The sequence below is a fragment of the Gorilla gorilla genome, chromosome 21, assembly GCF_029281585.2.
Source record: "Gorilla gorilla gorilla isolate KB3781 chromosome 21, NHGRI_mGorGor1-v2.1_pri, whole genome shotgun sequence".
In the NCBI taxonomy this organism is placed as follows: Eukaryota; Metazoa; Chordata; class Mammalia; order Primates; family Hominidae; genus Gorilla; species Gorilla gorilla.
This window is the reverse complement of record NC_073245.2, coordinates 43,728,017-43,753,765: the sequence shown is the minus strand read 5'-3', so window position 1 is coordinate 43,753,765 and position 25,749 is coordinate 43,728,017. Positions and strand designations below refer to the sequence as shown.

Below are 25,749 nucleotides of genomic sequence, written 5' to 3'. Positions count from 1 at the left end.
GCCATTGCACTCCAGCCCGGGCAACAAGAGTGAAACTCCATCTCAAAAAAAAAAAAAAAAAAAATCAAGTTGTGGAGAAATATGTACTATATAATCCAATTTTTATAAAAATAAATTTACATGTCTATATACACAGACACATATACAATGAATGTGTAAACACAGAAAAAATTCTCAAAGGTTATATACTCAACAGCCAGTTGGGTTACTTCCAAGGAATAGTGCCCAGGAGGCTTTTCCTTTATACTTCTGCACTGCTTGATTTTTTTTTTTTTTAACAAGTGTATAGTATTTTTGTAACAATAACGATTAACCGCTGCATTGCTTTCAGGATTCTCTTCCCCAGAAAGGCCACAGGCTTCCTGAACATCTTGTCAACTACATCCAAGCCCCTCTCCTGGGCTCACACCACACTCTTCACTGCCTCCCTGAACACATCTTGTGGTCCCCTGCCCCACCTTCTCCTGCTCTGCCTGTTGGACTCTCCCAATCCATGCAGAGACAACTGCTGCCCCCTCCAGGAGGCCTATCAGAGCTCTATTTACTTGACTAGTCACATGTCTGTTTCTCCTTGGTGACTGGGCTCAGTGAGGGCAGGGCTTGGCCTTCTTTGTCCCGGAACTCCTGGTACCCAGCCCAGAGCCTAGCCCACAGCAGGCACCCAGTCCTGTTCACTGAGGGCCCTTTAAACCAATGTTTAATGTGCAGCTACTGCCTGGGTCATATTCGCTTCTGTCTGGGATATAGGACTCTGACAGTGATGGGTGCTGCTCTGAGACTGCTCCTCCCAAGGCTACTTCTTCACAACGTACTCCTGGAGGCTCTACCTTCTTTCTCTCCATGATTTCACAATTTTCCCTGCCTGTTATGGACACCTTGACCCTTGGGGATTCTGTCCTCACATTCCCTCTCTCCCAACTGGTTTTGGGGTCCAACACTGGTGGGAAATCAAAACTGGGTCCCCACACTAACTCTTCTCTCTCCTTTTCACATGACCAGGGAAACGACTCAGGGTAGAAGGGGAGTCATTTGCCCTGTCCTTTCCCTAGGTCAATGCTGCTTGTCTTTAAAGGTACCTGTATTAGGAGAGAGCCCTGGACGAGGACTAGGCATACCTGATTCTGCCCCTAAATGGCAGAGTGATCTTCAGAAGTCATTTCTTTGACTCTTAGTTTCTTTTCCTGTACAATGAGAATAATGAAACTGGCTCTGCCTGCCACCTCAGTTGCTGTGAGCATCAAAGGGCGTCAAGGTTTTGCAAGCTTTACCACATCTGGGTCATTGGTGGTGGCAGGCTCTTAATGGTCAGGTCCTGTTTGTAAATTCATACAGTCCTCCACACCCTGCTGCCCTTCAGGAGATGCTTGGGAGAGGTATTCAGAGGCTAAGGCTTTCTCCTAACCATACCCTCTGTTCCAGCCACACCAAACCTTCCACTATTTCCTGAACTGCCTCGTAGCCTCCTGCCTCCGTACCTCTCTCTGCTTACCTGGTTTCTTTTGCTTAGAATGCCTTCTCCTGGCTGAAATTCTACCTCTACGTCAAGGCTCAGGCCTACCTCTAGCACAAAGCCTCCCTGCATTGTCCCAGATGTGCTCAATCTTTCTCCCTAAACCTTGTAGCATTGCTTGTAGTATAATCACAATCTAGTTATTATTCTTTCACCTAGGCTCCCGAATTCCTTGGTGACAGGGCTCTGACCTACTCATCTTTGCAGCAATCCTCCCTTACCCCTGACAGTGGTGGAAGTTCAGGAAATACTGTTGCCTGGAAGGTGTTTTCTGCAGAGATTAGTGATCCATGTACAGAAGGTGCCAGGGAGAATTACTCAGTTTGGAGAGCAGCTCAGATCAAGCTGCCTAGCCTTATGCCAGCTGTCCTTCGCCTCCTCTGTCCTGGGTTATCTCAGAACTGCTCTCTACACTAAGTGTCTACCTGACAGGCATAGTAGAGAGGCTTAATATCACCTGAACTCAGCTTAGAAAAAGCCAAATAAAAAGGAAAATGGAGTCATGTTTGAGTCTCTCAGCCTAAGCCCCGCCTAACTACTTTCCTTTGCATCTGATCGCAGAGCCAGTAGTGAGTTCTCTGCTCTTGGGGAAGGAAGATGGCAGGCCTCAGCTACTGCTCAAGTTGGGTAGTGTTTTGAGAACCTCAGCTTCAGCAGTTTCAAAAGTGGCAGCTGCTTTGTGGGCCTGCCCTCTTTGGGCAAGACTTCCACTTAGGTCCATCCTCAGGTCTGGGTGGGGGAGGAGCATCGGGAAGGTGCAGATTAAGAGGTTGTGGAGGAAGGGAGAGGGTGCCAGGAAGTGAAAAGTCATTGGTACAACAGGCTAGAGAGGGCTTAATATAGGGAAGAAGTGGGGCAGGGAAGGGGGAGGGAGAAGCAGAAGGTGAAATGTGCTGGAGTCCTCCTAGGTATCCAACGGGACAGATGTTGAGGAAGGCCAGGGATGGAGTCTGGCCCAGTCTCACAAGAGGGGCCAACAGTGGCCCAGCAGACAGGCCCAGTTTGGTGGGGGGATTGTCTTGGGGGTATGGGGAGAAGGGCTACTTTGAGATAGGGTCAAAGGCTGGGTGGGAAAAGGGTTACAGGTTAGGAACAAGGTCTGGGTTTTGACTAGGCCATGTCCAAGGTTGGATGGTAGTTAAGAGAGGAAACCAGGAAAATAAGACGTCCATGCCTAGTTGGAAAGTAGAGGCACCAAGATGCCAGCTTCTGAGGAGCCAGCTGACTGCGATGGTTCCAGAAAGTGATGTGAAAAACTGGGCTCTAAGAGATCATTGTTTTTGAGGCAGGGGCAAGGGCCAGGTGTGGGGGATCTAGGTGAGCACATAAGGTGCCATAGATTCCAGTGAGACAGGAGTCAGAGTCTAGGGATGGGTCTGGATGGTAGAAAGGGCCCTGCGGTGGGCTGAGGCAGGGTTCCTAACAGGGAATGACACGAAATTGTACCATTCAGTAAGTTGTGAGGACCAGTATCCATCAGGTATACATGATGGGGCTGGTCTGCCTGGGCCCAACAGGCTCAGAACAATCAGTGCCCGAGTCGCAGTGGGGGACGGGCTGACAGCGTTCCCAGCCGCGGCATGATGCACAGGGAGGGAAGTGTCAGGGTCCGGGTCGGGAGCAGAAGCAAGTTCCTATTGGGGAAGGTATCATACCCTGGTCGGGGGTCGGTGCCCAGATCCCGGGGTAGGAAATGCCAGCCCCGGAATGTGGGCCCGAGACAGAGGGAACGGTGGTGATCAGGACTGGGAAGAGTCAGTGTCCGGGGAGAGGAGGTGTCTGTCCCGCCTAGGAAGGGTCCATGTCGGCCGTGTTCGGTATGGGGGTGGAAAGTGCCCTGTTTTCCCGCTGACCCTACCTTGCCGCGGGCGCAGCGTACGGAGCGCAGGGCGCCGAAGAAGATGGGCAGCAGCGCCATAAGCAGGAGGCTGCCGTAGGCCAGCGCGATGCCCTCGGGCGTGGAAGGAGGCCGCGTAGTGCTGTTGGTGGGGCCGCCTGCCTCGGCGCTGCCGTTATGCGGATCGCTGAGGGCCGAGTCCATGGCGAGGGTGCGTTCGGGATCCGACTCCAGCTCGGGTTGCTGCAGCAGGGACGCAGACGGAGACACCGGCTCTGCAGGGAAAGCCACGTTCCCCTAAGGCAACAGGAAGTGACGTGCTCCCTCCCAAGCCCGCGCCGCGCACGCGCGCACACACGCTTGCACGCACGCGCACGCGCGTGCACGTCTCCCCGCCCGCTCGCCCTCTAGCGGTGGCCGAGGGCCGGGCGGCGGGTTGCTAAGCAACTTGTTAGCGGTCCGGACAGGGGCTCTGGGTCACTGCGGTGGGCATGCGACCCGAATGCCCATTTCCCAGTCCCAGCCGGTCTCCTCAATCCCAGGCTGTCCACTCTCCGCAAATCCTCATATTCCGAATAACTAAGAATGTGTTTATTCATACATGCATTTATTGGGCATCCAATTGTTTATTCACTCCTTAAATATTTACTGAATGTCCCTCAATATGCCAACAACGGTCCTAGGCTCTGGGGACACTGAGGTGAACAATACAGGCAAAAGTTCGTCCTTGCCTTCGTGAAGCTTGCATTTTAGTGCAGTGTGTGTGGGGGGACGTTGGGAAGACAATAAAGAAACTGAACAAAATAAAAGTCTGTAAAATGGGCCGGGCGCAGTGGCTCACGCCTGTAATCCCAGCACTCTAGGAGGCCGAGGCGGGTGGATCACCTGACGTCACGAGTTCGAGACCAGCCTGACCAATATGGTGAAACCCCGTCTGCACTAAAAATACAAACAATTAGCCGGGCGTGGTGGCACGCACCTGTAATCCCAGCTACTCGGGAGGCTGAGGCAGGAGAATCGCCTGAACCCGGGAGGCGGAGGTTGCAGTGAGCCAAGACTGAGCCATTGCACTCCAGCCTGGGCAACAAGAGCGAAACTCCGTCTGAAAAAAAAAAAAAAAAGAGGCCAGGCGCGGTGGCTCACGCCTGTAATCCCAGCACTTTGGGAGGCCGAGGTGGGCAGATTGTGAGGTCAGGAGATCGAGACCATCCTGGCTAACATGGTGAAACCCCGTCTCTACTAAAAATATAAAAAATTAGCCGGGCGTGGTGGCGGGCGCCTACAATCCCAGCTACTTGGGAGGCTGAGGCAGGAGACTGGCTTGAACCTGGGAGGCGGATGTTGCAGTGAGCCCACTGCACTCCAGCCTGGGCGACAGAGTGAGACTCTGTCTCAAAAAAAAAAACAAAACAAAACAAAAAAAAAAAACAAGAAAAATTTGTAAAATGTTAATGTATAGTTATGTGTTACATAGCATGTTAATGCAGATAAATAGAGAAAAATAAAGCAAAAGAAAGTAAGGTGTGTGTGGAGTTTGCAAATGTATTGAGAGCCTACTATGTGCCAGGCAACTATAATACCTTACCGGTTCATGCCCCTGTACAATTTATAAAGCTTTGTGGCTCTTTTCAGAATTGGAGGAATCTGTTTATTTATGTGATTCTTATTTTTGATATTGTTAAAAAAGTTAAAAAAATATATTTTCTTAGACATGGGGTTTTGCCATGTTGGTCAGGCTGGTCTCAAACTCCTGGGTTCAAGTGATCCTCCTGCCTCAGCCTCCTAAAGTGTTAGGATTACAGGTATGAGCCACTGCTTGCAGCCTACTGTGGCTATATTAGATACTGGAACATCTAAGCATCAGTGTGTGACTGTGCAAACAAAAAACTTCAAGGAGGGCCTATTATTATTATTATTATTATTATTATTATTTATTATTATTATTATTTTGAGACAGGGTCTCACTCTGTCACCCAGGCTGGAGTGCAGTGGCATGATCGCAGCTCACTGCAGCCTCTACCTTCTGGGCTTGGGTGATTCTCCCACCTCATCCTCCCCAGTAGCTGGGACCACAGGTGTGTGCCACCACGCCCGGCTAACTTTTTGTGTTTTTAGTAGAGATGGGGTTTCGGCATGTTGCCCAGGCTGGTCTCAAATTCCTGGGCTCAAGCAATCTGCCCACTTCGGCCTCCCAAAGTTCTGCAATTATAGGCATGAGCTGCCACGTCCCGCAAGAGTGCCTATTTTATTTTATTTATTTTTTATTTATTTTTTTTGAGATGGAGTCTTGCTATGTCACCCAGGCTGGAGTGCAGTGGCCCGATTTCGGCTCACTGCAACCTCCAGCTTCCGGGTTCACGCCATTCTCCTGCCTCAGCCTCCCGAGTAGCTAGGACTACACGCACCCGCCACCACGCTCGGCTAATTTTTGGTATTTTTAGTAGAGTCAGGGTTTCACCGTGTTAGCCAGGATGGTCTCGATCTCCTGACCTCGTGATCCGCCCGCCTCGGCCTCCCAAAATGCTGGGATTACAGGCATGAGCCACCGCGCCCAGCCAAGAGTGCCTGTTTTAAAAAAGATTTCTATGTGTTGAGGCAGTTGTTTACTGCAGAATCAAGCCCACTTTAGGCTTGCTACCAGCTTCTATCTAAAAATATTGACTGATAACCGAAAGTGTTCTAAAGGTGGTTATTCTGATCTATAGTTTTTTTGTTTGTTTGTTTGTTTTGAGACGGAGTTTTGCTCTTTTTGCCCAGGCTGGAGTGCAATGGCACAATCTCGGCTCACCACAACCTCTGCCTCCCTGGTTCAAGCAATTCTCCTGCCTCAGCCTCCCGAGTAGCTGGGATTACAGGCATGCGTCACCACGCCCAGTTAATTTTGTATTTTTAGTAGAGATGGGGTTTCTCCATGTTGGTCAGGCTGGTCTTGAACGCCTGACCTCAGTGATCCACTCGCCTCGGCCTCCCAAAGTGCTAGGATTACAGGCGTGAACCACTGCGCCTGGCCTCTGATCTATAGTTTTTTTAAAAAGTATTTACAGAAAGTATAGAAGTTTTTGTGAATTTAATACAAGTTAGCCTCCAATTTTCTCTTCTCAAATGCTTGATTTATAGTTTTTGCTCCTTTACATATTTGCTTTTTTAATTTCAAGATTTTTAATTTTACCTTCAAAACAGTTCATTTTTAAAATTGTAAAGCATGTTTCACATACGCAGAAATAGGCTGGGTATGGTGGTTCACGCCTGTAATCCCAGCATGCTGGGAGGCCGAGGTGGGCGGATCGTGTGAGCCCATGAGTTAGAGACCAGCCTGGGCAACATAGCAAGACCACATCTAAAAAAAAAAAAAAAAAAAAGTCAGTATTTTGAAATTAGTTGAGCTCAAGGCAGTTCTACTCTTTGGAAGCAGATTAGCTAACTGAATCTGGTGCTCTTGTTGAATAGAAATAGGTGATGGGAAATGTCTATCATTTGACTTTATAAGGATAAGCAAGATTTACCGTGATGCTTTGATTTGGGGGTGGATTCCAGTCCATCATTGCCCTGGCACATGTCAATTAGTACACACAAAATTCAATGTCAAATCCAGAGCCTCAGAGGAAAAAATTTATTTCCCAAGAGAACAATGATAACGTAACAAAGTAAAATGTTATCTAGATTATATTGGTATTAAAATTATCTCTTATATAAAGTATATTGACTGTAACTATACATAGAAGATTCATAGTAACACCTGGAAGTTCCTTCTCATGTTATATATAAATTGAATTATGAAAACTTCTTATATTACCTGTTTATGGCCTTATAGATTTAATGTACCAAATGAAAACTTCCCACTCTACCTCTAGATAAGATAAAATCTATATTTATTTTCAAGGTAGAGTTTTAAGTGGCCATATTTCTTAAGCCGTATTCAAAGGAAAATTTTATTTCAAGGCACACTTTCACTCTGTCACCCAGGCTGGAATGCAATGGCATGATCACAGCTCACTGCAGCCTTGACCCCCTGGGCTCAAGCGACCCTCCCACTTCAGCCTCCCGAGTAGCTGGGACTATAGGCATATACCACCATGCCCAGCTAATTTTTCCATTTTTTATAGAGATGGGGTTTCACCATGTTGCCCAGGCTGGTCTTGAATTCCTGGGCTCAAGCGATCTGCTCACCTTGGCCTCCCAAAGTGCTGGGATTACAGGCATGACCACAATGCCTGGCCACTCAAGGAAATTATGTCTTAACTAAGTTTGAATGCTGTTCCTCTTCATTTTGTATATGAAACTTCAGCTGATTTAATATTGACATTCATCATTTAGTCAAACCCTTCACATGTTCTTCAAACCAACCAAATTTGGGGTTCTTGACATTTTCTGTGTCAATAAAATTAGATGTGGATCTTATCTTTTTTTTTGAGATGGCGTTTTGTTCTGTCACCCAGGCTGGAGTGCAGTAGTGTGATCTTGGCTCACTGCAACCTCTGTGTCCCGGGCTCAAGCAATTTTCCTGCCTCAGCCTCCGGAGTAGCTGGGACAACAGGCACCCGCCATCACGCCCGGCTAATTTTTGTGTTTTTAGTAGAGATGGGGTTTCACCATGTTGGTCAGGCTGGTCTCAAACTCCTGACCTCGTGATCTGCCCGTCTCGGCCTCCCAAAGTGCTGGGATTACAGGCGTGAGCCACCACGCCCAACCAAGATGTGGATCTTATATTTTATTTTGAGATGGAGTCTCGTTCTTTCACCCAGGCTGGAGTGCAGTGGCATGATCTCAGCTCACTGCAAGTTCCGCCTCCCGGGTTCATGCCATTCTCCTGCCTCAGCCTCCCAAGTAGCTGGGACTACAGGCACCCGCCACCGTGCCCGGCTAATTTTTTTTTTTTTTTGTATTTTTAGTAGAGACGGGGTTTCACCGTGTTAGCCAGGATGGTCTTGATCTCCTGACCTCATGATCCACCCGCGTCGGCCTCCCAAAGTGCTGGGATTACAGGTGTGAGCCACCACGCCTGGCCTGGATCTTATTTTATCTAGATCTACTAGATTTGATGAAGACTTGTTTTTTCCTTGCCATACTGGCCTTCTAGATGACCTTTGAATGAATTTAGAAGATGGGAAAGTGTAGACCTGTCTTGGCCTGAGTCTTTTTTTTGAGATGGAGTTTCACTTTTTTTTTTTTTGTTTTGTTTTGAGATGGAGTCTAGCTCTGTTGCCAGGCTGGAGTGCAGTGGCACAATCTCGGCTCACTGCAACCTCCGACTGCCTAGTTCAAGTGATTCTCCTGCCTCAGCCTCCCCAGTAGCTGGGAATACAGGCATGCGCCACCATGCCTGGCTAGTTTTGTATTTTTAGTAGAGACAGGGTTTCTCCATGTTGTTGAGGCTGGTCTCGAACTCCTGACCTCAGGGGATCCACCTGCTGCGGCCTCCCAGAGTGCTGGGATTACAGGCGTGAGCCACCATGCCTGGCCTGGCCTCAGTCTTTTAACAGCAGAGAAGAGGAAGAGGGTGAGACCCTGAGGAGTGAGGGGGGAGACTGGCTGTTGACTGCAGGACACTGTCAATACCTTATTGGTGGCATTCGCTAGACTTGGGGGCAGCCATTATTCTGGAAGAAGTTACTTAAAAGTTACAGCAGTTGTTTGAGCTGTATAAATCTGCATCCGTAGGAGCAGTGCCAGAAGCAGCAGCCCCTGCTGGAGCCTGGCCACCATTGCTCTGCCCATGCCTGCTCCAACCGTGCTGGGTGCATCTCGCTTGATGCTGATGCTGGGTGTGTAGAGAACTGCTGGCTCAGGGCAGCTGCAGACAAGGTTGATGCTGCATGACTTCTGAAGCGAGGTCAGAAGAGGCCAAACAAGAAGGTAAAATATTTTAGAGGAAATTAGAGAAAAAGGAAATAAGGAAGAAGCCAAACAGCTTCCACCTTGTTCAGTGGAACAATTGCTCAAGGACCTCTGAGCCACTTTTAACAAGTCTGACTGCCCAGAGACTGCCATGTTGTAAGGAAGCCCAAGTCACATGGAGAAGCCATGTGTAGATGCTTCAGTCAGCAATGCCAGCTGAGTCCAGTCTTTTTGTTATCTCAGTCCAGGTATCAGACATGTGAGTGAAGAGTCCTCCAGATGATCCCAGTCCCCAGCTGCTTGAGTCACACTAAACCATCAAGTCTTCCCAGCTGGGGCTCCAGAGAGCATGGAGCAGAGTCAAGCCATGCCCACAAAGTCCTGTCAAAACTCCTGATCCCCAGAATCAGTAAGTTTGACAAAATAGTTCTTTTGGGAGTTCCTCTTTATGCAGCAATAGATAACCAGAACAACATGTCAGTTATGATTAGGTTTGGCTGGTTGCATGCAACAGAAAACCTCCAAATAACAACAATTTAAAACAGATGAACTTAAAGAGCCCAGGCGCAGTGGCTCACGCCTGTAATCCCAACGCTTTGGGAGGCCAAGTGGGCGGATCACCTGAGCTCAGGAGTTCAAGACCAGCCTGGCCAAAATGGTGAAACCCTGTCTCTACTAAAAATACAAAAAATTAGCCAGGCATGGTGGTGTGCACCTGTAGTCCCAGCTACTCGGGAAGCTGAGCCATGAGAATTGCTTGAACCCAGGAGAAGGAGGCTGCAGTGAACCGAGATCATGCCACTGCACTCCAGCCTGGGTGACAGAGTGAGACTCTGTTTAAAAAAAAAAATTTAAAACAGATGAATTTAAAGAAATGTGGAGTCGGGCAGCTCAGGGCCAGTACAGCAGCTCCATGGCTATCGGGGATCCAGCTCCTTCTGTCTATTGTATTCATCATTCTAGCATAGGACTTCCATCCTCAAGGTCACCTCATGATCTAAGAAGGATGCTAAAGCTCTGGACACCTTGTTCAAGTTGTAGTCTGGAAGGAGGAGGAAAGAGCAAAAGAGTTTTCATCCCCTCCCCTCTGACAATCACTCCAGGAGTTCTATATAATGCTTCTACTTACATTTAATTGGCCAGACCATAATTACCTGGTCATGTTTAGCCACAAGGGAGGCTGTGTGCACTCTATTAGTGGGACAGCATTAAGCTAGTTATTGGAAATCTTGCAATTGCCTAGATAAAAATGGAATATTCTTTTTTTTTCTTTAAAAAAAAATATGCCAAGCTGCGCCAGGTGCAGTGGCTTACGCCTGTAATCCCAGCATTTTGGGAGGCTGAGGCGGGTGGATCACCTGAGGTCGGGAGTTTGAGACCAACTTGACCAATATGGTGAAACTCCGTCTCTACTAAAAATACAAAAATTAGGCCGGGCGTGCTGGCTCATGCCTGTAATCCCAGCACTTTGGGAGGCCGAGGTGGGCGGATCACCTGAGGTCAGGAGTTTGAGACCAGCCTGACCAACATGGAGAAACCCCGTCTCTACTCAAAATACAAAAAAAATTAGCCAGGCGTGATGGTGCATGCCTGTAATCCCAGCTACTTGAGAGGCTGAGGCAGGAGAATTGCTTGAACCTGGGTGGCGGAGGTTGTGGTGAGCCGAGATCGCGCCATTGCACTCCAGCCTGGGCAACAAGAGCAAAACTCCGTCTCAAAAAAAGAAAAAATACAAAAATACAAAAATTAGCCATGCGTGGTGGTGTGTGATTGTAGTCCCAGCTACTCAGGAAGCTGAGACAGAATTGCTTGAACCCAGGAGTTGGAGGTTGCAGTGAGCCAAGATTGTGCCACTGCACTCTAGCCTGGGTGACAGAGCGAGACTCCGTCTAAAAAAAAAAAAAAAAAAAGCCAAGCTGCAGAGTGCAGGAGTTTTCTTACAATGAAAGAGGAGGAGAATGGAAGTTAGGAGGCAACAGCAGTCTCTGCCATTGAAGGGCTCCCAGTGGAGTGGGCATTTGAACCAAATCTTGAAGGATAAAGGAGATTTTATTTTCTATGTTTTATTTTTTTTAATAGCTATGTAGGGCCGGGCGTGGTGGCCCAGGCATGTAATCCCAGCACTTTGGGAGGCCAAGGCGGGCGGATCACGAGGTCAGGAGTTTGAAACCGGCCTGGCCAACAAGGCGAAACCCCATCTGTAATAAAAATTAGCTAGGTGTGGTGGCGCATGCCTGTAATTCCAGCTACTCAGGAGGCTGAGGCACGAGAATCAGTTGAACCCGGGAGGTGGAGGTTGCAGTGAGCTGAGATCGTGCCACTGCACTCCAGCCTGGGTAACAGAGTAAGACTCTGTATCAAAAAAAAAAAAAAAAAAAACAAAAGGAATGAAAGAATGGTTACTCCATAGGCAGAACAGCGGCATGGGCTGCTTGACTGAGTATATTTATAGTTATTTCTGGATTATATATTAAACAAGGAGTGGATTATCCATGAGTGTTCTGGGAAAGGGGTGGGCAATTCTTGGAGCTGAGGGTTCCTCCCCTTTTTAGACCATAAAGGGTAACTTCTGGACATTGCCATAGCATTTGTAAACTATCACGGCATGGGTGGGAGTGTCTTTTAGCATGCTAATGCATTATAATTAGCATTTAATGAGCAGTGAGGAGGACCAGAGGTCACTTTTGTTGCCATCTTGGTTTTGGTGGGTTTTTGCCAGCTTTTTTACTGCATCCTGTTTTATCAGCAAGGTTTTTGTGACCTGTATCTTGTGCTGACCTCCTATCTCATCCTGTGACTAAGAATGCATAACTGCCTGGGAATGCAGCTCAGTAGGTCTCAGCCTAACTTTACCCAGCCCCTACTCAAGATGGAGTTGCTCTGGTTCAAGCACCTCTGACAAAGGTATATATCAGAAGTCTACATAGCAAATCTAACAAGGTCATTTACATATTAAAGAATGTACGTCAAGCACATTGGAATGGTTGCCTATAGAGGGTTGGGAATGAGAGTGGCAACTGGGATTAAAACAACAAAAAAATAGGTACGGAAGTAAAATAAAGCAGGGCCCTTGTGGAAAATGGTGATGATAGGCTAGGAGGAAGGAATGAGTATAATGAACTTGTCACTCTGCTCCTTTCAAAATAGAAAACAAAAGGGAAAATTGAAGACTTTGAGAGAAAATTGTCATTTCAGAGTTCCCTTTGTTCTTTGTTGAATTGGGGATGGAGGCTAGATTTGCAAAGGGAATGGGAAGTGTCAGAGAGAGAACCTCTGACAGAATCAGGGTTCTGTGATTTGCAAGGGCTGGAAGCACAGTTTGAAACGCTTTAGGCAAAGGCTGGAATGCATTGGCCTCTTGAACTCCAAGGAAGAGGTGAATAACCAAACCCCTGCAAGGACAGGCAGGGACGGAATTGGGCCTCACTAACCCCCGGAAGCCAGGATGTCCATGCTGCCAGGATCCTCTCTCTGCATCTCCTTTCTGTTTTTATCTGCTTTGTCTTCATTCTTTTTCACAGAAAACCAGGCTTGCTACAAACAGCAGCCCTCAGGAACTGAGTTAACATGTTATGATTTGCTGCAGGAACCTAGAAGCTCCCAGATCTGTGAGCTTCCTTGGCTCAAGTTGGTCAGGGGAGTCTTGAAGTGTGTCCAGTTCTACTCTCAAAGGCCTCTGGGGTGGGTGGTGAGGCTTCTGTTACACAGGCTGAACCCGAGGTCAGTGAGGATTTCCATAATCTCAGACCAAGCCATAAGATGTTGAATGTCAGGCCGGGTGCGGTGGCTCACGCCTGTAATCCCAGCACTATGGGAGGCCGAGGCGGATGGATTACCTGAGGTCAGGAGTTCGAGACCAGCCTGGCCAACCTGATGAAACCCCATATCTACTAAAAATGCAAAAAATTAGGCGGGTGTGGTGGCGCATGCCTGTAATCCCAGCTACTCGGGAGGCTGAGGCAAGAGAATCACTTGAACCCAGGAGGAGGAGGTTGCAGTGAGCCGAGATTGCACCATTGCACTCCAGCCTGGGCAACAAGAGTGAAACTCTGTCTCAAAAAAAAAAAAAAAAAAAAAAATTGACGGTCATGAGATGAACGTCAGGGTCATAGAATGATTGCTAGCCTCACAATGTATCTGGGTGAAAATGCTATTGTCCTGATACTGGTATTTTCCTAGGGAGGGGACAGTATATATATATGTACATTACATGAAGATACCATGGCAACCTGCTTGAGGAAAATGTGAGCCCTAAGCACCCTGGCTGGCAGGGCTGAAATGGCAAATCTGCTTTGCATTAGAGGTGAACAGGAATTTGTGGGAAGGAGAGAAGTAGCAGACAGAAATATAAGGGAGCGGCGGCTGGGTGCAGTGGCCCGTACCTGTAATGTCAACACTTTGGGAAGCTGAGGAGGGAGGATCTCTTGAGGCCAGGACTTCAAGACCAGCCTGGGCACACAGACTCTGTCTCTACCAAAAAAACAAAACCCAAAAAACCAAAAATTAACCAAGTGTGGTGGCACGCGTCTGTAGCTACTCAGGAGGCTGAGGTGGGAGGATCATTGAGCCCAGGAGGTTGAGGCTGCAGTGAGCTGTGATTGTATCACTGCACTCCCAGTCTGGACAGAGGGAGACCCGGTCTCAAAAAAAAAAAAAAAAAAAGAAAAAGAAATGGAGCTGAGGATGTGGAAGGAGAGGAGCCAGTGAGATGGATGGCATGAGGCTGGGACACCAGTAGAGACGGGGAAACATTCCCAGTAGGAGGGTGGCCAAGTGCCTTGTTTGTGGGGCTCTGATGTGAGCACCTCTGTTGTCTTGCATCTTCAGGACAGTTTTCTACATGGACAGGGTGCCATGGTGGGTGGGGCTGTGTATTTCTCAGGGATGTCCCCATCCGGCTCAAACACTGAGGAGAAAGGATCTTGGAATCAGAGGACACCACGAGGACTCCGGCTGCTGAGTGGGAAACGGATTGGCCAGGACAAGAGTAAAAGTGAGTAAATAGACTAAAGAAGTGATGTTTGTGGCTTTGACTGGGAGTGGGGGCAATGGAGACAAAGAGAGGTGGACAGGATTAAGATAGATCTAGCATATTTCCAATTTAGGATTGTGTTTAGGAAATAGGGTGAAAAGGACTCCCTGATGGGATGTGAGGGAGGAGGAAGTGTGAAGACTGTGTCTTGGGTTTCTGAGCTGACCTACTGCATGATGGATGTGCCAGGACCTGAGATGGGGAAGATGGGTAGGGTGGAGGCACCGTCCCTGTCTCCACCTGGAGTTGTTTCTTTTTTTCTTTTTCTTTTTCTTTTTTTTTTTTGAGATGGTGTCTTGCTCTGTCACCCAGGCTGGAGTGCAGTGGTGCAATCTCGGCTCACTGCAACCTCCGCCTCCTGGGCTCAAGCGATTCTCCTGCCTCGAGCGCTACCATGCCCGGCTAATTTTTTGTGTGTTTTTAGTAGAGATGGGGTTTCACCGTACTGGCCAGGCTGGTCTCGAACTCCTGACCTCAAATGATCCACCCGCCTCAGCCTCCCAAAGTGCTGGGATTACAGATGTGAGCCACCGCGCTGTTGACCCACCGTGGTGGCTTTGGGAGGCTGCAGCTCCCCTTGCTCAGGTGCCCTCTTCTGCCAGCAGAGGGCAGCATAAGCCAGTTAACAGACAGTTCCAGCTACGTGGCAGGGTTCTGGCCGGGCCAGAACACTGGGATGGAGGGCCACCATTTGGACCTGGCTCATGGGGAGGCAGCAGGCCACTCTGAGGCTCAAATGCAGTCTTTGACTTTAAGGCCAATTCCAGCCACAGAAATTTGGGGCTGTTCATATCTAAGGCTGCTGGCCAATCCAAGCCAGCCCATCTCTCCTGGGCTCTTCAGCAGCTTCCTAATTTGTCTCCTGGAGTCCCCTGCACATTGCATCTCTTTGCTTGAAACCCTTCAATGACTCCCTGGTGCGCCTGCCCTCAAGATAACTTCACGCTCTTCAACATGGCCTAGTTGTCCAGCTCATTCATTGCACATCTTCTTTTGCGATCCAAGCTCTTTTCTGCCTCAGACCCTTTGTATAGGTGTCCCCTGCCTGGTCTTCTCTCTCCCTGCTTTTTTTTTTTCTTCTTTAATTATTATTCTTCTTCTTAAGGTAGCTCCTTCTTATGGGTCCTAGTTTCAAACTCACTTTCCAAGTGGCACGATCTCGCTCATTGCAACCTCTGTCTCCCAGGTTCAAGCGATTCTTCTGCTTCAGCCTCCCAAGTAGCTGGGACTACAGGCACCCACCACCACACCCAGCTACTTTTTGTATTCTTAGTAGAGATGGGGTCTCACTGTGTTGCCCAGGCTGGTCTCAAACTTCTGGGCTCAAGCGATCCTCCCGCCTCAGCCTCCCAACGTGCTGGGATTATAGGCATGAGCCACTGCACCCAGCCCCTGACCACTTTTCTATCTTTATCTGAGTTACTTAAAAGGCAAACAAACCCTCACAGCACATAGCATTTACGTACCAGGGTGATTTGATGTATTATTAATACTTTGCATCTTTCTCTCTCTATTTGTCCCTCCCCTTTCTGTACCCTCTTGCCTAGGGGAGGTTTGGTTCTAGGGCCCAAAGCAAAAGCTGCTTCCAAGACTCTTCCCTTTCTGGACTCCACTTTCTATAAGCTTAAACATTGTAGAGCAGATATTGTAAATTGTCAGTTTTATAGGCCCAGTCCTGCTCACAGATGTGTTTTGTATGACTTTTGCCGAGGTTTAAAAACTGGCTTTGGTTGGGCATGGTGGTGGTTTGTGCCTGTAGTTCCAGCTATTTGGGAGCCTGAGGTGAGAGGATCACTTGAGCTCAGGAGTTTGAGATCAGCCTGGGCAACGTAGCAAGACCTCGTTTCTCTACAAAACACTAAAAAAAAAAATAGCCAGGCTTGGTGGCATGTACCTGTAGTCCCAGCTACTCAGGAGACTGAGGCGGGAGCATTGCTTGAACCTGGGAGTTTGAGGCTGTGGTGAACTATGATTGTGCCACTAAATTCCAGCCTGTGCAACAGAATGAGATATCGTCTCTAAAAAACAAAACAAAACAAAACAAAACAAAACAAATCAAAACAAAACAAAAACAAAAATCTGGGTTTACTTAGCTACCAAGGTTAAAAAATGGAGCAGTTTCAGAATAAAAATTTGGATAGTTGCTTTCTTTTGAACATTTAGTAGGTCTGGCAGTCTTGGCCCTGTATTTTCCTGTGATGGGTGCTAACATTTACTGAGTAACTACTAATGTCAGGCACTGTCCTAAGTGCTTTCTCATGTGAAGCTGCTGTACCTACAGGTACAAGTTTTGTTTTTTTTGGGACAGAGTCTCACTCTGTCACCCAGGCTGGAATGCAGTGGCGTGATCTCGGCTCACTGGAACCTCTGCCTCCTGGGTTCAAGCGATTCTCCTGTCTCAGCCTCTGGAGTAGCTGGGATTACAGGCATGTGCCACCACGCCCGGCTAATTTTTTTTTTTGAGACAGAGTCTTACCCTGTCATCCAGGTTGGAGTGCAGTGGCGCAATCTCAGCTCACTGCAAGCTCCGCCTCCTGGGTTCACACCATTCTCCTGCCTCAGCCTCCCCAGCAGCTGGGACTACAGGTGCACGCCGCCACACCTGGCTAATTTTTTTGTATTTTTAGTAGAGATGGGGTTTCACCGTGTTAGCTAGGATGGTCTCGATCTCCTGACCTCGTGATCCACCCGCCTTGGCCTCCCAAAGTGCTAGGATTACAGGTGTGAGCCACCGCGCCCAGCCTAATTTTTGTATTTTTAGTAGAGACAGGGTTTCACCATGTTGGCCAGGCTGGTCTCAAACCCCTGACCTCAGGTGATCCGCCTGCCTCGGCCTCCCGAAGTGCCGGGATTACAGGCGTGAACCATTGCACAAGGCCACAAGTATTATTCTTTTTCATAGTTTAGGAAGCAGGTACAGAGAGGTTAAGTGACTTGCCTAAGGACTCACAGACAGCAAAGAGTGGCACCAGAATTTGAACCTGGGCAGCATACCTCTAGAATGCAGCCCCTAACCACGAGGCTACATTACCTGATAAGTTTGGTAAGCTAAGTTGTGCTGACCTTTTTTTATTGGGAAAAAAACAACAACCTTTTTTGGGGTAGAGATAATGTCTAACTATGTTGCCCAGGCTGGTCTTGAACTCCTGGCCTCAAGCCATCTTCCTGCTCCAAAGCCCTGTGATTATAGATGTGAGCTATTGCACCTGGCCTATGCTAACCTTTTTAGGCAAGGCATGTGCTGTCAGGTCACCAAGTCTCATACTTTTTTTTTGTTGCTATCTGCTTGGCCCCTGGAGACTTGGAGTTTGCAAATGCTTGGTGCTCATTGTTTTTGAGGGCAGAAACAGAAGAACAGAAAGGAGGTGTCAGAGGCCATGAAGGTTGGTGGAGTCCAGGATCAGGGAGATCTCCTACCCGAAGAGGTGGCTAGACTGTGGGGATGGCCAGGTGGTGTGCTTGGGGAGGCTGGATTCAGGCCTGGTGATTCCAGCCTCCAGCAAGACTCCCAGGCCCCTCGCTTGGCTTGGCTTGCAGGGGCTGCTGGACTTCAGGAGCTATTGAGGGCTTTGGCACCGTGGTCAGAGGCTTCACGTGGTTCAGTGCCAGGCGGAGTCCCTGTCTTCCCTCCTTGTTTCTTGTCATGGAGTGGCTTCAGTAAGGATGGAGACTGAATTTCCATGCAGCCCAGAAGGATGGGAGTAGGGGATAGGAGTAGAATTTGCTTTTTGAGAAAATAAAAAAATGAGTATTTCTTGCACACTTGAGTTTGGAGGTTAAGATTTAGATCTGATGCAATAATTTGTAATTCTTTTTATTATTATTGTTGTTTTGAGATGGAGTCTTGCTCTGTTGCTCAGGCTGGAGTGTAGTGGTATGATCTTGGCTTACTGCAACCTCAGCCTCCCAGGTTCAAGTGATTCTCCTGCCTCAGCGCCCTGAGTTGCTGGGATTACAGGTGTGTGCCACCATGCTCATCTGATTTTTATATTTTTAGTAAAGAAGGGGTTTCACCATGTTGGCCAGGCTGGTCTCGAACTCCTGACTTCAGGTGATCCGCTCGCCTGGGCCTCCCAAAGTGCTGGGATTACAGGTGTGAGCCACCGCGCCTGGCCTCTTTGTATTATTTTAATAAAGTTGTCTTTTTTGGTTTGTCTCTCCTATTAGACTGTGAACTCCTCGAGGGCAGAAATTATGCATGTTGTGTTCTCACTGAACTTCACCCAGTACTTCTACTGTCTAGAGAGTGCCCAGCACATAGTAAATGTTCAGTAATCATTATAATTATAACATACATGCATGGGGTACTGATTTGCTTCCCATGCACTGCACTAAACATTTACAAACTCACTTGATCCTCACACCATTGTACGGGGCAGGCATCTCCACTGTCCTCATTATGCACACAAGGACTCCGAGGTACAGACAGGCTAAATAACTTGCCCAAGATCACAAGCTTGGGTTGCATTTAATAAATATTCATCAAATGAATGGATGAGTGGATGATTTCCTGCAGTGCTCCTTGCTCTCTTTTGCCCTTCAACCTATGCAGCTCCATCCCCTCCATCCCACAGTATCAGAATTGCACAGGTTAGACCCAGGCAGCGGAGTGCCTCAGCATCTTTGGTGAGTCCCTGAGGCCCTGAGACTTGGAGTTTGCAAATGCTTGGTGCTCATTGCTTTTGAGGGCAGGAACAGAAGGACAGAAAGGAGGCGTCAGAGACAACGTCCTTAGCCCTGGGACTGGTGACTGATCCCTTTTAATCTCCTCTGGCTTGTCCTGCTAGGCTACTTTCTCTGTGTTTATTTATTTATTTATTTATTTATTTATTTATTTATTTATATTCTTTTAGATATGGGGTCTTACTATATTGCCCAGGCTGGTCTCGAACTCTTGAGCTCAATTGATCCTCCTTCCTTGGCCTCCCAAAGTGCTGGGATTATAGGCCCTACTTTCTCTTTATCCTTACACGTCAACACACTAGGTAGTCACAGGTTCCTTAGATTCTTTTCAGCCTCCCTGCTTTTGCTCAAGATCTTCCCTGTGCCTGGGACATCCTTCCAATCCTGAGATTCCATTTTTCTAAAAGAAGATAGCGGGAAGGTAGGCCAGTTCTTTAAACCATGGCCATTCCTTGTTTGGTTATACTGAAACACTAGATTGCGTCTGGTCTCTGGCAGTCTTCTGATGGTGGTGGTGGTGGTGACTGTAGAACGGTATCCTCATCCCCTTGTCTTTGGTGGGGATACTGAGTCCCAGAGAGGAAAAGGGACTTGATAAAAACAAAACAGGGGATCAGACTCGGAGTGATTCTAGACTCAGAGCAGGGCAGCAACTTCTGCCTTACACAGTGGATGGGCCCGACCCCCCAAAAAGAGCTACTCAATTCTGAGCATAGAGCCTGAAATTCCACCATTGGAGATTATTTCCTTTGGAGGGCAAAGGATGTTGAAGGCTCTTTGGTCTTCAGGGAGCCTCAGCCAATGTTGCAAACCCCTGCGATGAGTCCTACACAAAGCTCATGTCAGCCTGTTCCCAGGAGGATGGGCTGGCTGACAGACAGCCAAGGGTGAGATGCCGTGGGAAGGAGATCCTGACTGAGGGCTGGAGGAATGTGGGAAGCACCAAAGCAGGCAGAAAAATGGGGATGGGTGGGGGAGGGGCGGTGTCAGCTGTAGAGAGGGTGGGGCTGCTGTGAGAGCCTTGGGTGGGGGACTCAGGAAGCTTGGCTTCACTGCCAGCTTGCTGTGTGATGTTGGGCAAGTCTCTTTCCTACTCGGGGCTCTGATATGGGTTAGTGCTATGGAACAGACTTGCTTCTGGTTTATCTTAAGGCTCTTGGGTGTCAGAGAGTTGGTGCCCCGGGGTAGTGGTTGCCATGGCAACTATCTCTAAGGACATAGTGACCAAGGAGACTGTTGCCATGACTATGGTGACCAGGTAAAGAGCCAAATGATTGGTTCTCACTTCTTTCTTGAGATGGGTCCCTCCCCATCACTTCCTTCCATTACCTGCTCAAGTTCAGTGTGTGGGGGGCCAGATAAACTGACACCTAAAGGAAGTGTCAGGAGTCAGGGACCTGCATTCTAGTGCCTTGTTTTACACTGCCTGGCAGTGTGACCTTGGGCAAGTCTCTGCTTCTCCCTGGGCGTTAGTTTCCTCATCTGAAAGACGAAGAGATTGCACAGGGCCTCTTCACCTCTAAATTTCTACCATTTGCCTTTAAACAGGAGACAAAGTTGTGATCCAAAGGGTTGTTTCCAGGAGTGATATGAAAAGTAGTAATAATGGTTGTGACCATCACTTACTGATGATCCACATAGCCCTGGGTGGCCCTGCCATGGTAAGGGTACTACCCCTTTAATGGCTGTTAAGGGGAGGGGCCCTGGAGGGTTCCAGAGGAAGGCCTGGAGGGTCTGTTATGCCTGGTACTTGGAGGACACTCAGGGCATGGGTTATTACCAACTAGTAGGAATGCATTTAAATATTTTAACGATTAGTATGACCATACCTTTGCATACTGAACAAGAGCCTTGGTTGTAACCATAATGGTGGAATTATGGGCATTGTGAGTAGCAAGAGGAGACTTACCAGGCAGAGGGACCACACTGATGTCATAGAGATCAGGATGCATTTGATGTGGCTGATGGCTCTCAGATCTTAACCAGCCCTGGTGAAGATCTCTGAGAATAGGATCGATCCTTCTTCCTGGCCACTGCACCCTCCCTGAGTCAGCTGTGCACATCCCCAGAGAGTCGAGTTTGCCAGCATCTCCATTCCAGGAGTGGTTGATGCCCAGATTCATGGGCAGGGCACAGCAGGAGTTGGCAGAGCCAGGGAGCCCAAGGAGGAAGCAGGGAGCTCGGGGAATGCCTGCCCCTCCTCTCCCAGGAGACCTGGCCCTGGACAGATGCCAGATCCTCATCCTCCCGGATCTGCCCCTCCAGTTCCTTCACCCACTGTGGTCCCAGCAGTTCCCTCCCCCTGGCCTCTCCCGGCAGGACATTGCAGACAGTTTCTCCGGATGGACGCGGCTGCGCCTCCTCCCTGCACACTTTCCATTCCCAGCCCTGAGCCTCAGCCAGGGTTCCTCAGGAAAATTGGCTGAAAGAGACATTTTCCATGCTTTTGCCTCCTCTGCTGGGTGGCTGTCCCTTCCTCCACTCTCTCCAGTCTCTTCTCCAGCTGGTCACCCAGACCCAGAAGGAAGAGGGATATTTCTTCAAATGGCTGCTGCTCGCTCACCACTTCATTCCATGTGTTATTTCCTCTCCCTGGGCCTCATTTTCTTGATCTGTCAAATAAGCCAGCTACCCTGGGAAGCAGGCTTAGTTAGAAGCTGGACATTTCTGATTTAATCCTTAGCTCTGATCTTTACTAACTGTGTGACTTTGGACAAGCTACTTAACATCTTAGAGTCTTAGTTATCTTTTATCTGTAGAATAGTGTTATCTCTTACTGTTGTGAGGATTAATGAAATAACCTGGGAAAAGGGCTTAACTCAGTGCTCTTCACGTGTCAAATGCCCAATGAATGGCTATTAATGCCTGCTAGGTGCTAGGTCTGTGAGAGGTGCTTTACACACCCAGTTTCTAATCTAAATAACACCTATGCAAAGTGCTTGTCATCCTCCTTTGTAAAACTGACTGTCCAAAGGTTCAGAGAGGCCAAGTTACTTGCCCAAGGTCACAGAGCTGGCAAATGGCTGAGCCAGAGGGATTCAAATTCAGACCTGACTGATGCCAGATTTCCTGTTCTGGAATCAGGACTCTAGGCTGATACCAAGAGTATCAGTAACTGGATACCAAGGCTCTGGTAACTGGAATAAAGCACACTCCTCTACCCCAGGCAGAGAATAAAGAATGAAATAGTCTAGGATCAGAATTTAATGCAGGCCTTAAAAGCTGTAATTTCAAAGCTTCACTGTGGTTTTGGGCAGCTAAAGGGCACAGTCATTGAGCAGAATACAGCTCAACTTTGTTATAATTAGGGAAATGAAAAATAGGCAATGAGACACCTTCCTTCCTACTTTCTCTCATCTTGTCCCCAATAAAAGGTCAAATGAGAAGAGACTGGTAATATCTAATGTGGGTCACAAAGTAGGGAATTTGGCACGATTCATCTGAATATAAACAAAGCAGCCCCTTTGGAGGGCGATTTGGCAGGGTCTGTCAAAAGGTAAAATGTATGTGCCCTTTGACCAGTAACTTTGAATTTGGTAATCTCTTCTATACATGTAAAAATATTCAATGTCACACTGTTGTGAAGGGCAAAACATTTGCACTAACCTAAATGCCCCTCAATGGGTAAAATATGTTATGGTACATCCATACTGTAGAAAAGTAGTACAGCCACGAAAAAGAAAAAGGTAAAGGAAAAATTGACAGACTGGAAGGAGAAACAGACACATACAACACTCCTTTCTCAGTAATTGATAAAACAAGTAGGCATAGAATCACTAAGCATAGAGAAGACTTGAACAGCATTATCAACCTCTTTGACCTAACTGGCATTTAGAACATTATGCTCAACAATGGCAGAATACATAGTATTTTCAGGTGCACATGAAACATGCATCGAGATGGGCCATATGTTGAATTATTAAGTCTCAAATTTGCAATGGAAATAAACAAACAAATGGAAAACCCCCAAATATTTTGAAATTAACATACTTTGGAATAACCTATGGGAATCAGAACAAATCACAGGGGAGATTAGAAAATATTTTGAACTGAACGATAATGAAAAGCACAACATACCAAAATTTGTGGGATGCATCTAGAACAGTGTTGGAAGGCAATTTATGGCTTTCAATGCTAAATTGGAAAAGAAGAAAGGCCTCAAATAAATGATTGAGGTTTCTATCTGAAGAAGATAGAAAAATAAGAACAATATAACCCCCAAAATAACAAGGGAAATGTATAAGAATAAAGCATGGATAGAAAGCCAGTACACATTGAGTGAAAAAAGCATATTAACAGATACATACGGCATTGTAGCAGAGATTACTGGTTGTCCCTTGATTGCTGGTTATCTCTCAATGTCCTTTTTTTTTTTTTCTGACTTGTCCCCCAATATCTATTTCCTCCTTCCATAAACACAGAATCCCTGATTTTGAGCTGGTATGTGGCTATTTAGAATACAATACATTTCCTGGCTGGGCGCAGTGGCTCACACCTATAATCTCAGCACTTTGGGAGGCTGAGGCGGGTGGATCATTGAGGCCACGAGTGTGAGACTAGCCTGGCCAACATGGTGAAAACCCATCTCTACTAAAAATACAAAAATTAGTCGGGCGTGGTGGTGTCTGCCTGTAGTTCTAGCTACTCGGGAGGCTGAGGCAGGAGAATCACTTGAACCTGGGAGGCAGAGGTGGCAGTGAGCAGAGATGGTGCCACTGCACTCCAGTCTGGGTGACAGAGTGAAACTCCATCTCAAAAAAACAAAACCAGCCAACCAACCAACCAAATAAACACAAAAACAAAAAACATCACAAAATCATTTCCTAAATTTCCATGCAATTAAGTGAGGCCATGTGACTATGCTGTGGCCAACGTGATGTAAGCAGAGGTGTGCGTCTTCTGAAAGGCTGTGCTTTTTTTGACTCCTTACCGCTTCCTGCTGGCTGGAATGTGAATATGATGGCTGCTGCTTGAGCAGCATATTGTATTAAAGATGAGGGAACCAGAAGATAGAAGCAGGCACAGTTCCTGCCTTGTGGAATGCCATGCCACCCTTGGACAGCCTGCTTGCGGACTTCATTTATATGAGAGAGAAGTGCCCTTCTATCTGTTTCTATCACGGCTATTTTGGATTTGCAGTGGAATTCAGTCTTAATGCATATGGCTATAATCCCACTTACGTGAAAAAAGGAAACCTATACATGCGTATCAGATGGATGATTTAGACTTTGGCACAGAAATCCCCAAGGTAATTTTTTTTTTTTTTGAGACAGAGTCTCACTCTATTGCCCAGGTTGGAGTGCAGTGGTGTGATCTTGGCTCACTGCAACCTCTGCCTCCTGGGTTCAAGCAATTCTCCCGTCTCAGCCTCCCAAGTAGCTGGGACTACAGGTGCGCACCCCCACGCCTGGCTAATTTTTGTATTTTTAGTTGAGACGGGGTTTCGCCATGTTGGTCAGGCTGGTCTCAAACTCCTGACCTCAGGTGATCCACCCACCTCGGCCTCCCAAAATGCTGGGATTACAGGCGTAAGCCACTGTGCCCGGCCCAGAAATCCTTCAAGAAAATTTGCATAACAGTAAGTCTAGAAATGGGGAAGTGCCAAGGTTGGTGTTCAGAGGCTTGACTTCATCAGCAAGGGTTCAGGTACTCCCCATCTTTCTGCCTTGCCATCCTCTGACTAGATCCCATCATAATTGCAAGATGGTGTCTACAGTTCCAGGTATTACATTTATACACTCCAGGGACCTGTCAAAGAAAAGGGACTGGTCTCTTCCTGCTGCAGCTCTTTTATTTATTTATTTATTAAGCTCTTTTTTAAGAGCAAAGAAGCTTTTCCTAGAAACCTTCAGTTAACTTTTCATCACACTTCATTGGCCATAGCTGGACTATATGTCCCCCTTTAATCTCTGGCTTAAAGCAATCAGGATTTATTCTTGATTCCATAGATAAGAGGAGAACAACAGAGCAAAATTGCAATTCTGATAGTGTGGAAGAAAGAAAAGTGGCCAATTATTTTCTACAATGTATATGTAAGTGGAATGAAAAATATCCAGGATATATCCCAAACCGTTAATGGTGAGTACCTCCAGGGAGCGCAGTGGGACTGGGAAGAGGATGGAAGGAGTTCTCTGGCAAATACCGAAGTTGCCTATCTGACATCCTTCACCCACTTCTCCCTCGTTCATAGAAGCCGTCTTGTTTGGGGTAGCAAGAGGCAAAGGGAAATTTCTGGTAGAACAATTTCCTGCTTGATAAAAATAAAACCTATTCTGAACTTTTCCCTTTTATTTTATTTTATTTTTTTTAGAGACAGGGTCTTCCTCTGTCGCCCAGGCTGGAGTGCAGTGGTGCGATCACGGCTCACTGTAACCTTGACCTCGAGGGCTCAGGGGATCCTCCCACCTCAGCCTCCCAAGTAGCTGGGACTACAGGTGTGGCCACTACATCTGGCTAATTCTTGTAATTTTTGTAGGGATGGGGTTTCACTGTGCTGCCCAGGCTGGTCTTGAATTCCTGGGCTCAAGAGATCCACTGGTGTTGGCCTCTCAAAGTGAACGGATCACAGACAAGAGCCACTGTACCCGGCCCAAGCTGTTTTTTTTTTTTTTTTTTGTTTTTTTGTTTTTTTGTTTTGACGGAGTCTTGCTCTGTTGCCCAGGCTGGAGTGCAGTGGCACAATCTCAACTTACTGCAAACTCCACCTCCTGAGTAGCTGGGATTACAGGCGCCTGCCACCATGCCTGGCTAATTTTTTGTATTTTTAGTAGAGACTGAGTTTCACCATGCTGGCCAGGCTGGTCTCGAACTCCTGACCTGAAGTGATCCACCCATATCGGCCTCCCAAAGTGC

At 47.5% G+C, this 25,749-nt stretch overlaps 1 protein-coding gene across 4 annotated transcripts in view; it reads right to left on the bottom strand.

Moving 5' to 3' along the window:
• The window catches only part of HM13 (histocompatibility minor 13), a 54,869-nt gene extending 50,941 nt beyond the window's left edge, over nucleotides 1–3,928 (bottom strand). For 2 of the 4 annotated variants that reach the window (XM_019017277.4, XM_055373259.2), the window contains exon 1: nucleotides 3,369–3,725. In XM_019017277.4, the coding sequence (XP_018872822.1) occupies nucleotides 3,369–3,551 (183 nt within the window). In that variant the 5' untranslated portion in view covers nucleotides 3,552–3,725. Of the gene's footprint in view, nucleotides 1–3,368 lie in introns of all 4 variants that reach the window. The other 2 variants (XM_019017278.4, XM_055373256.2) reach the window with 2 other exon arrangements.
• Nucleotides 3,929–25,749: the final 21,821 nt, after the last annotated feature.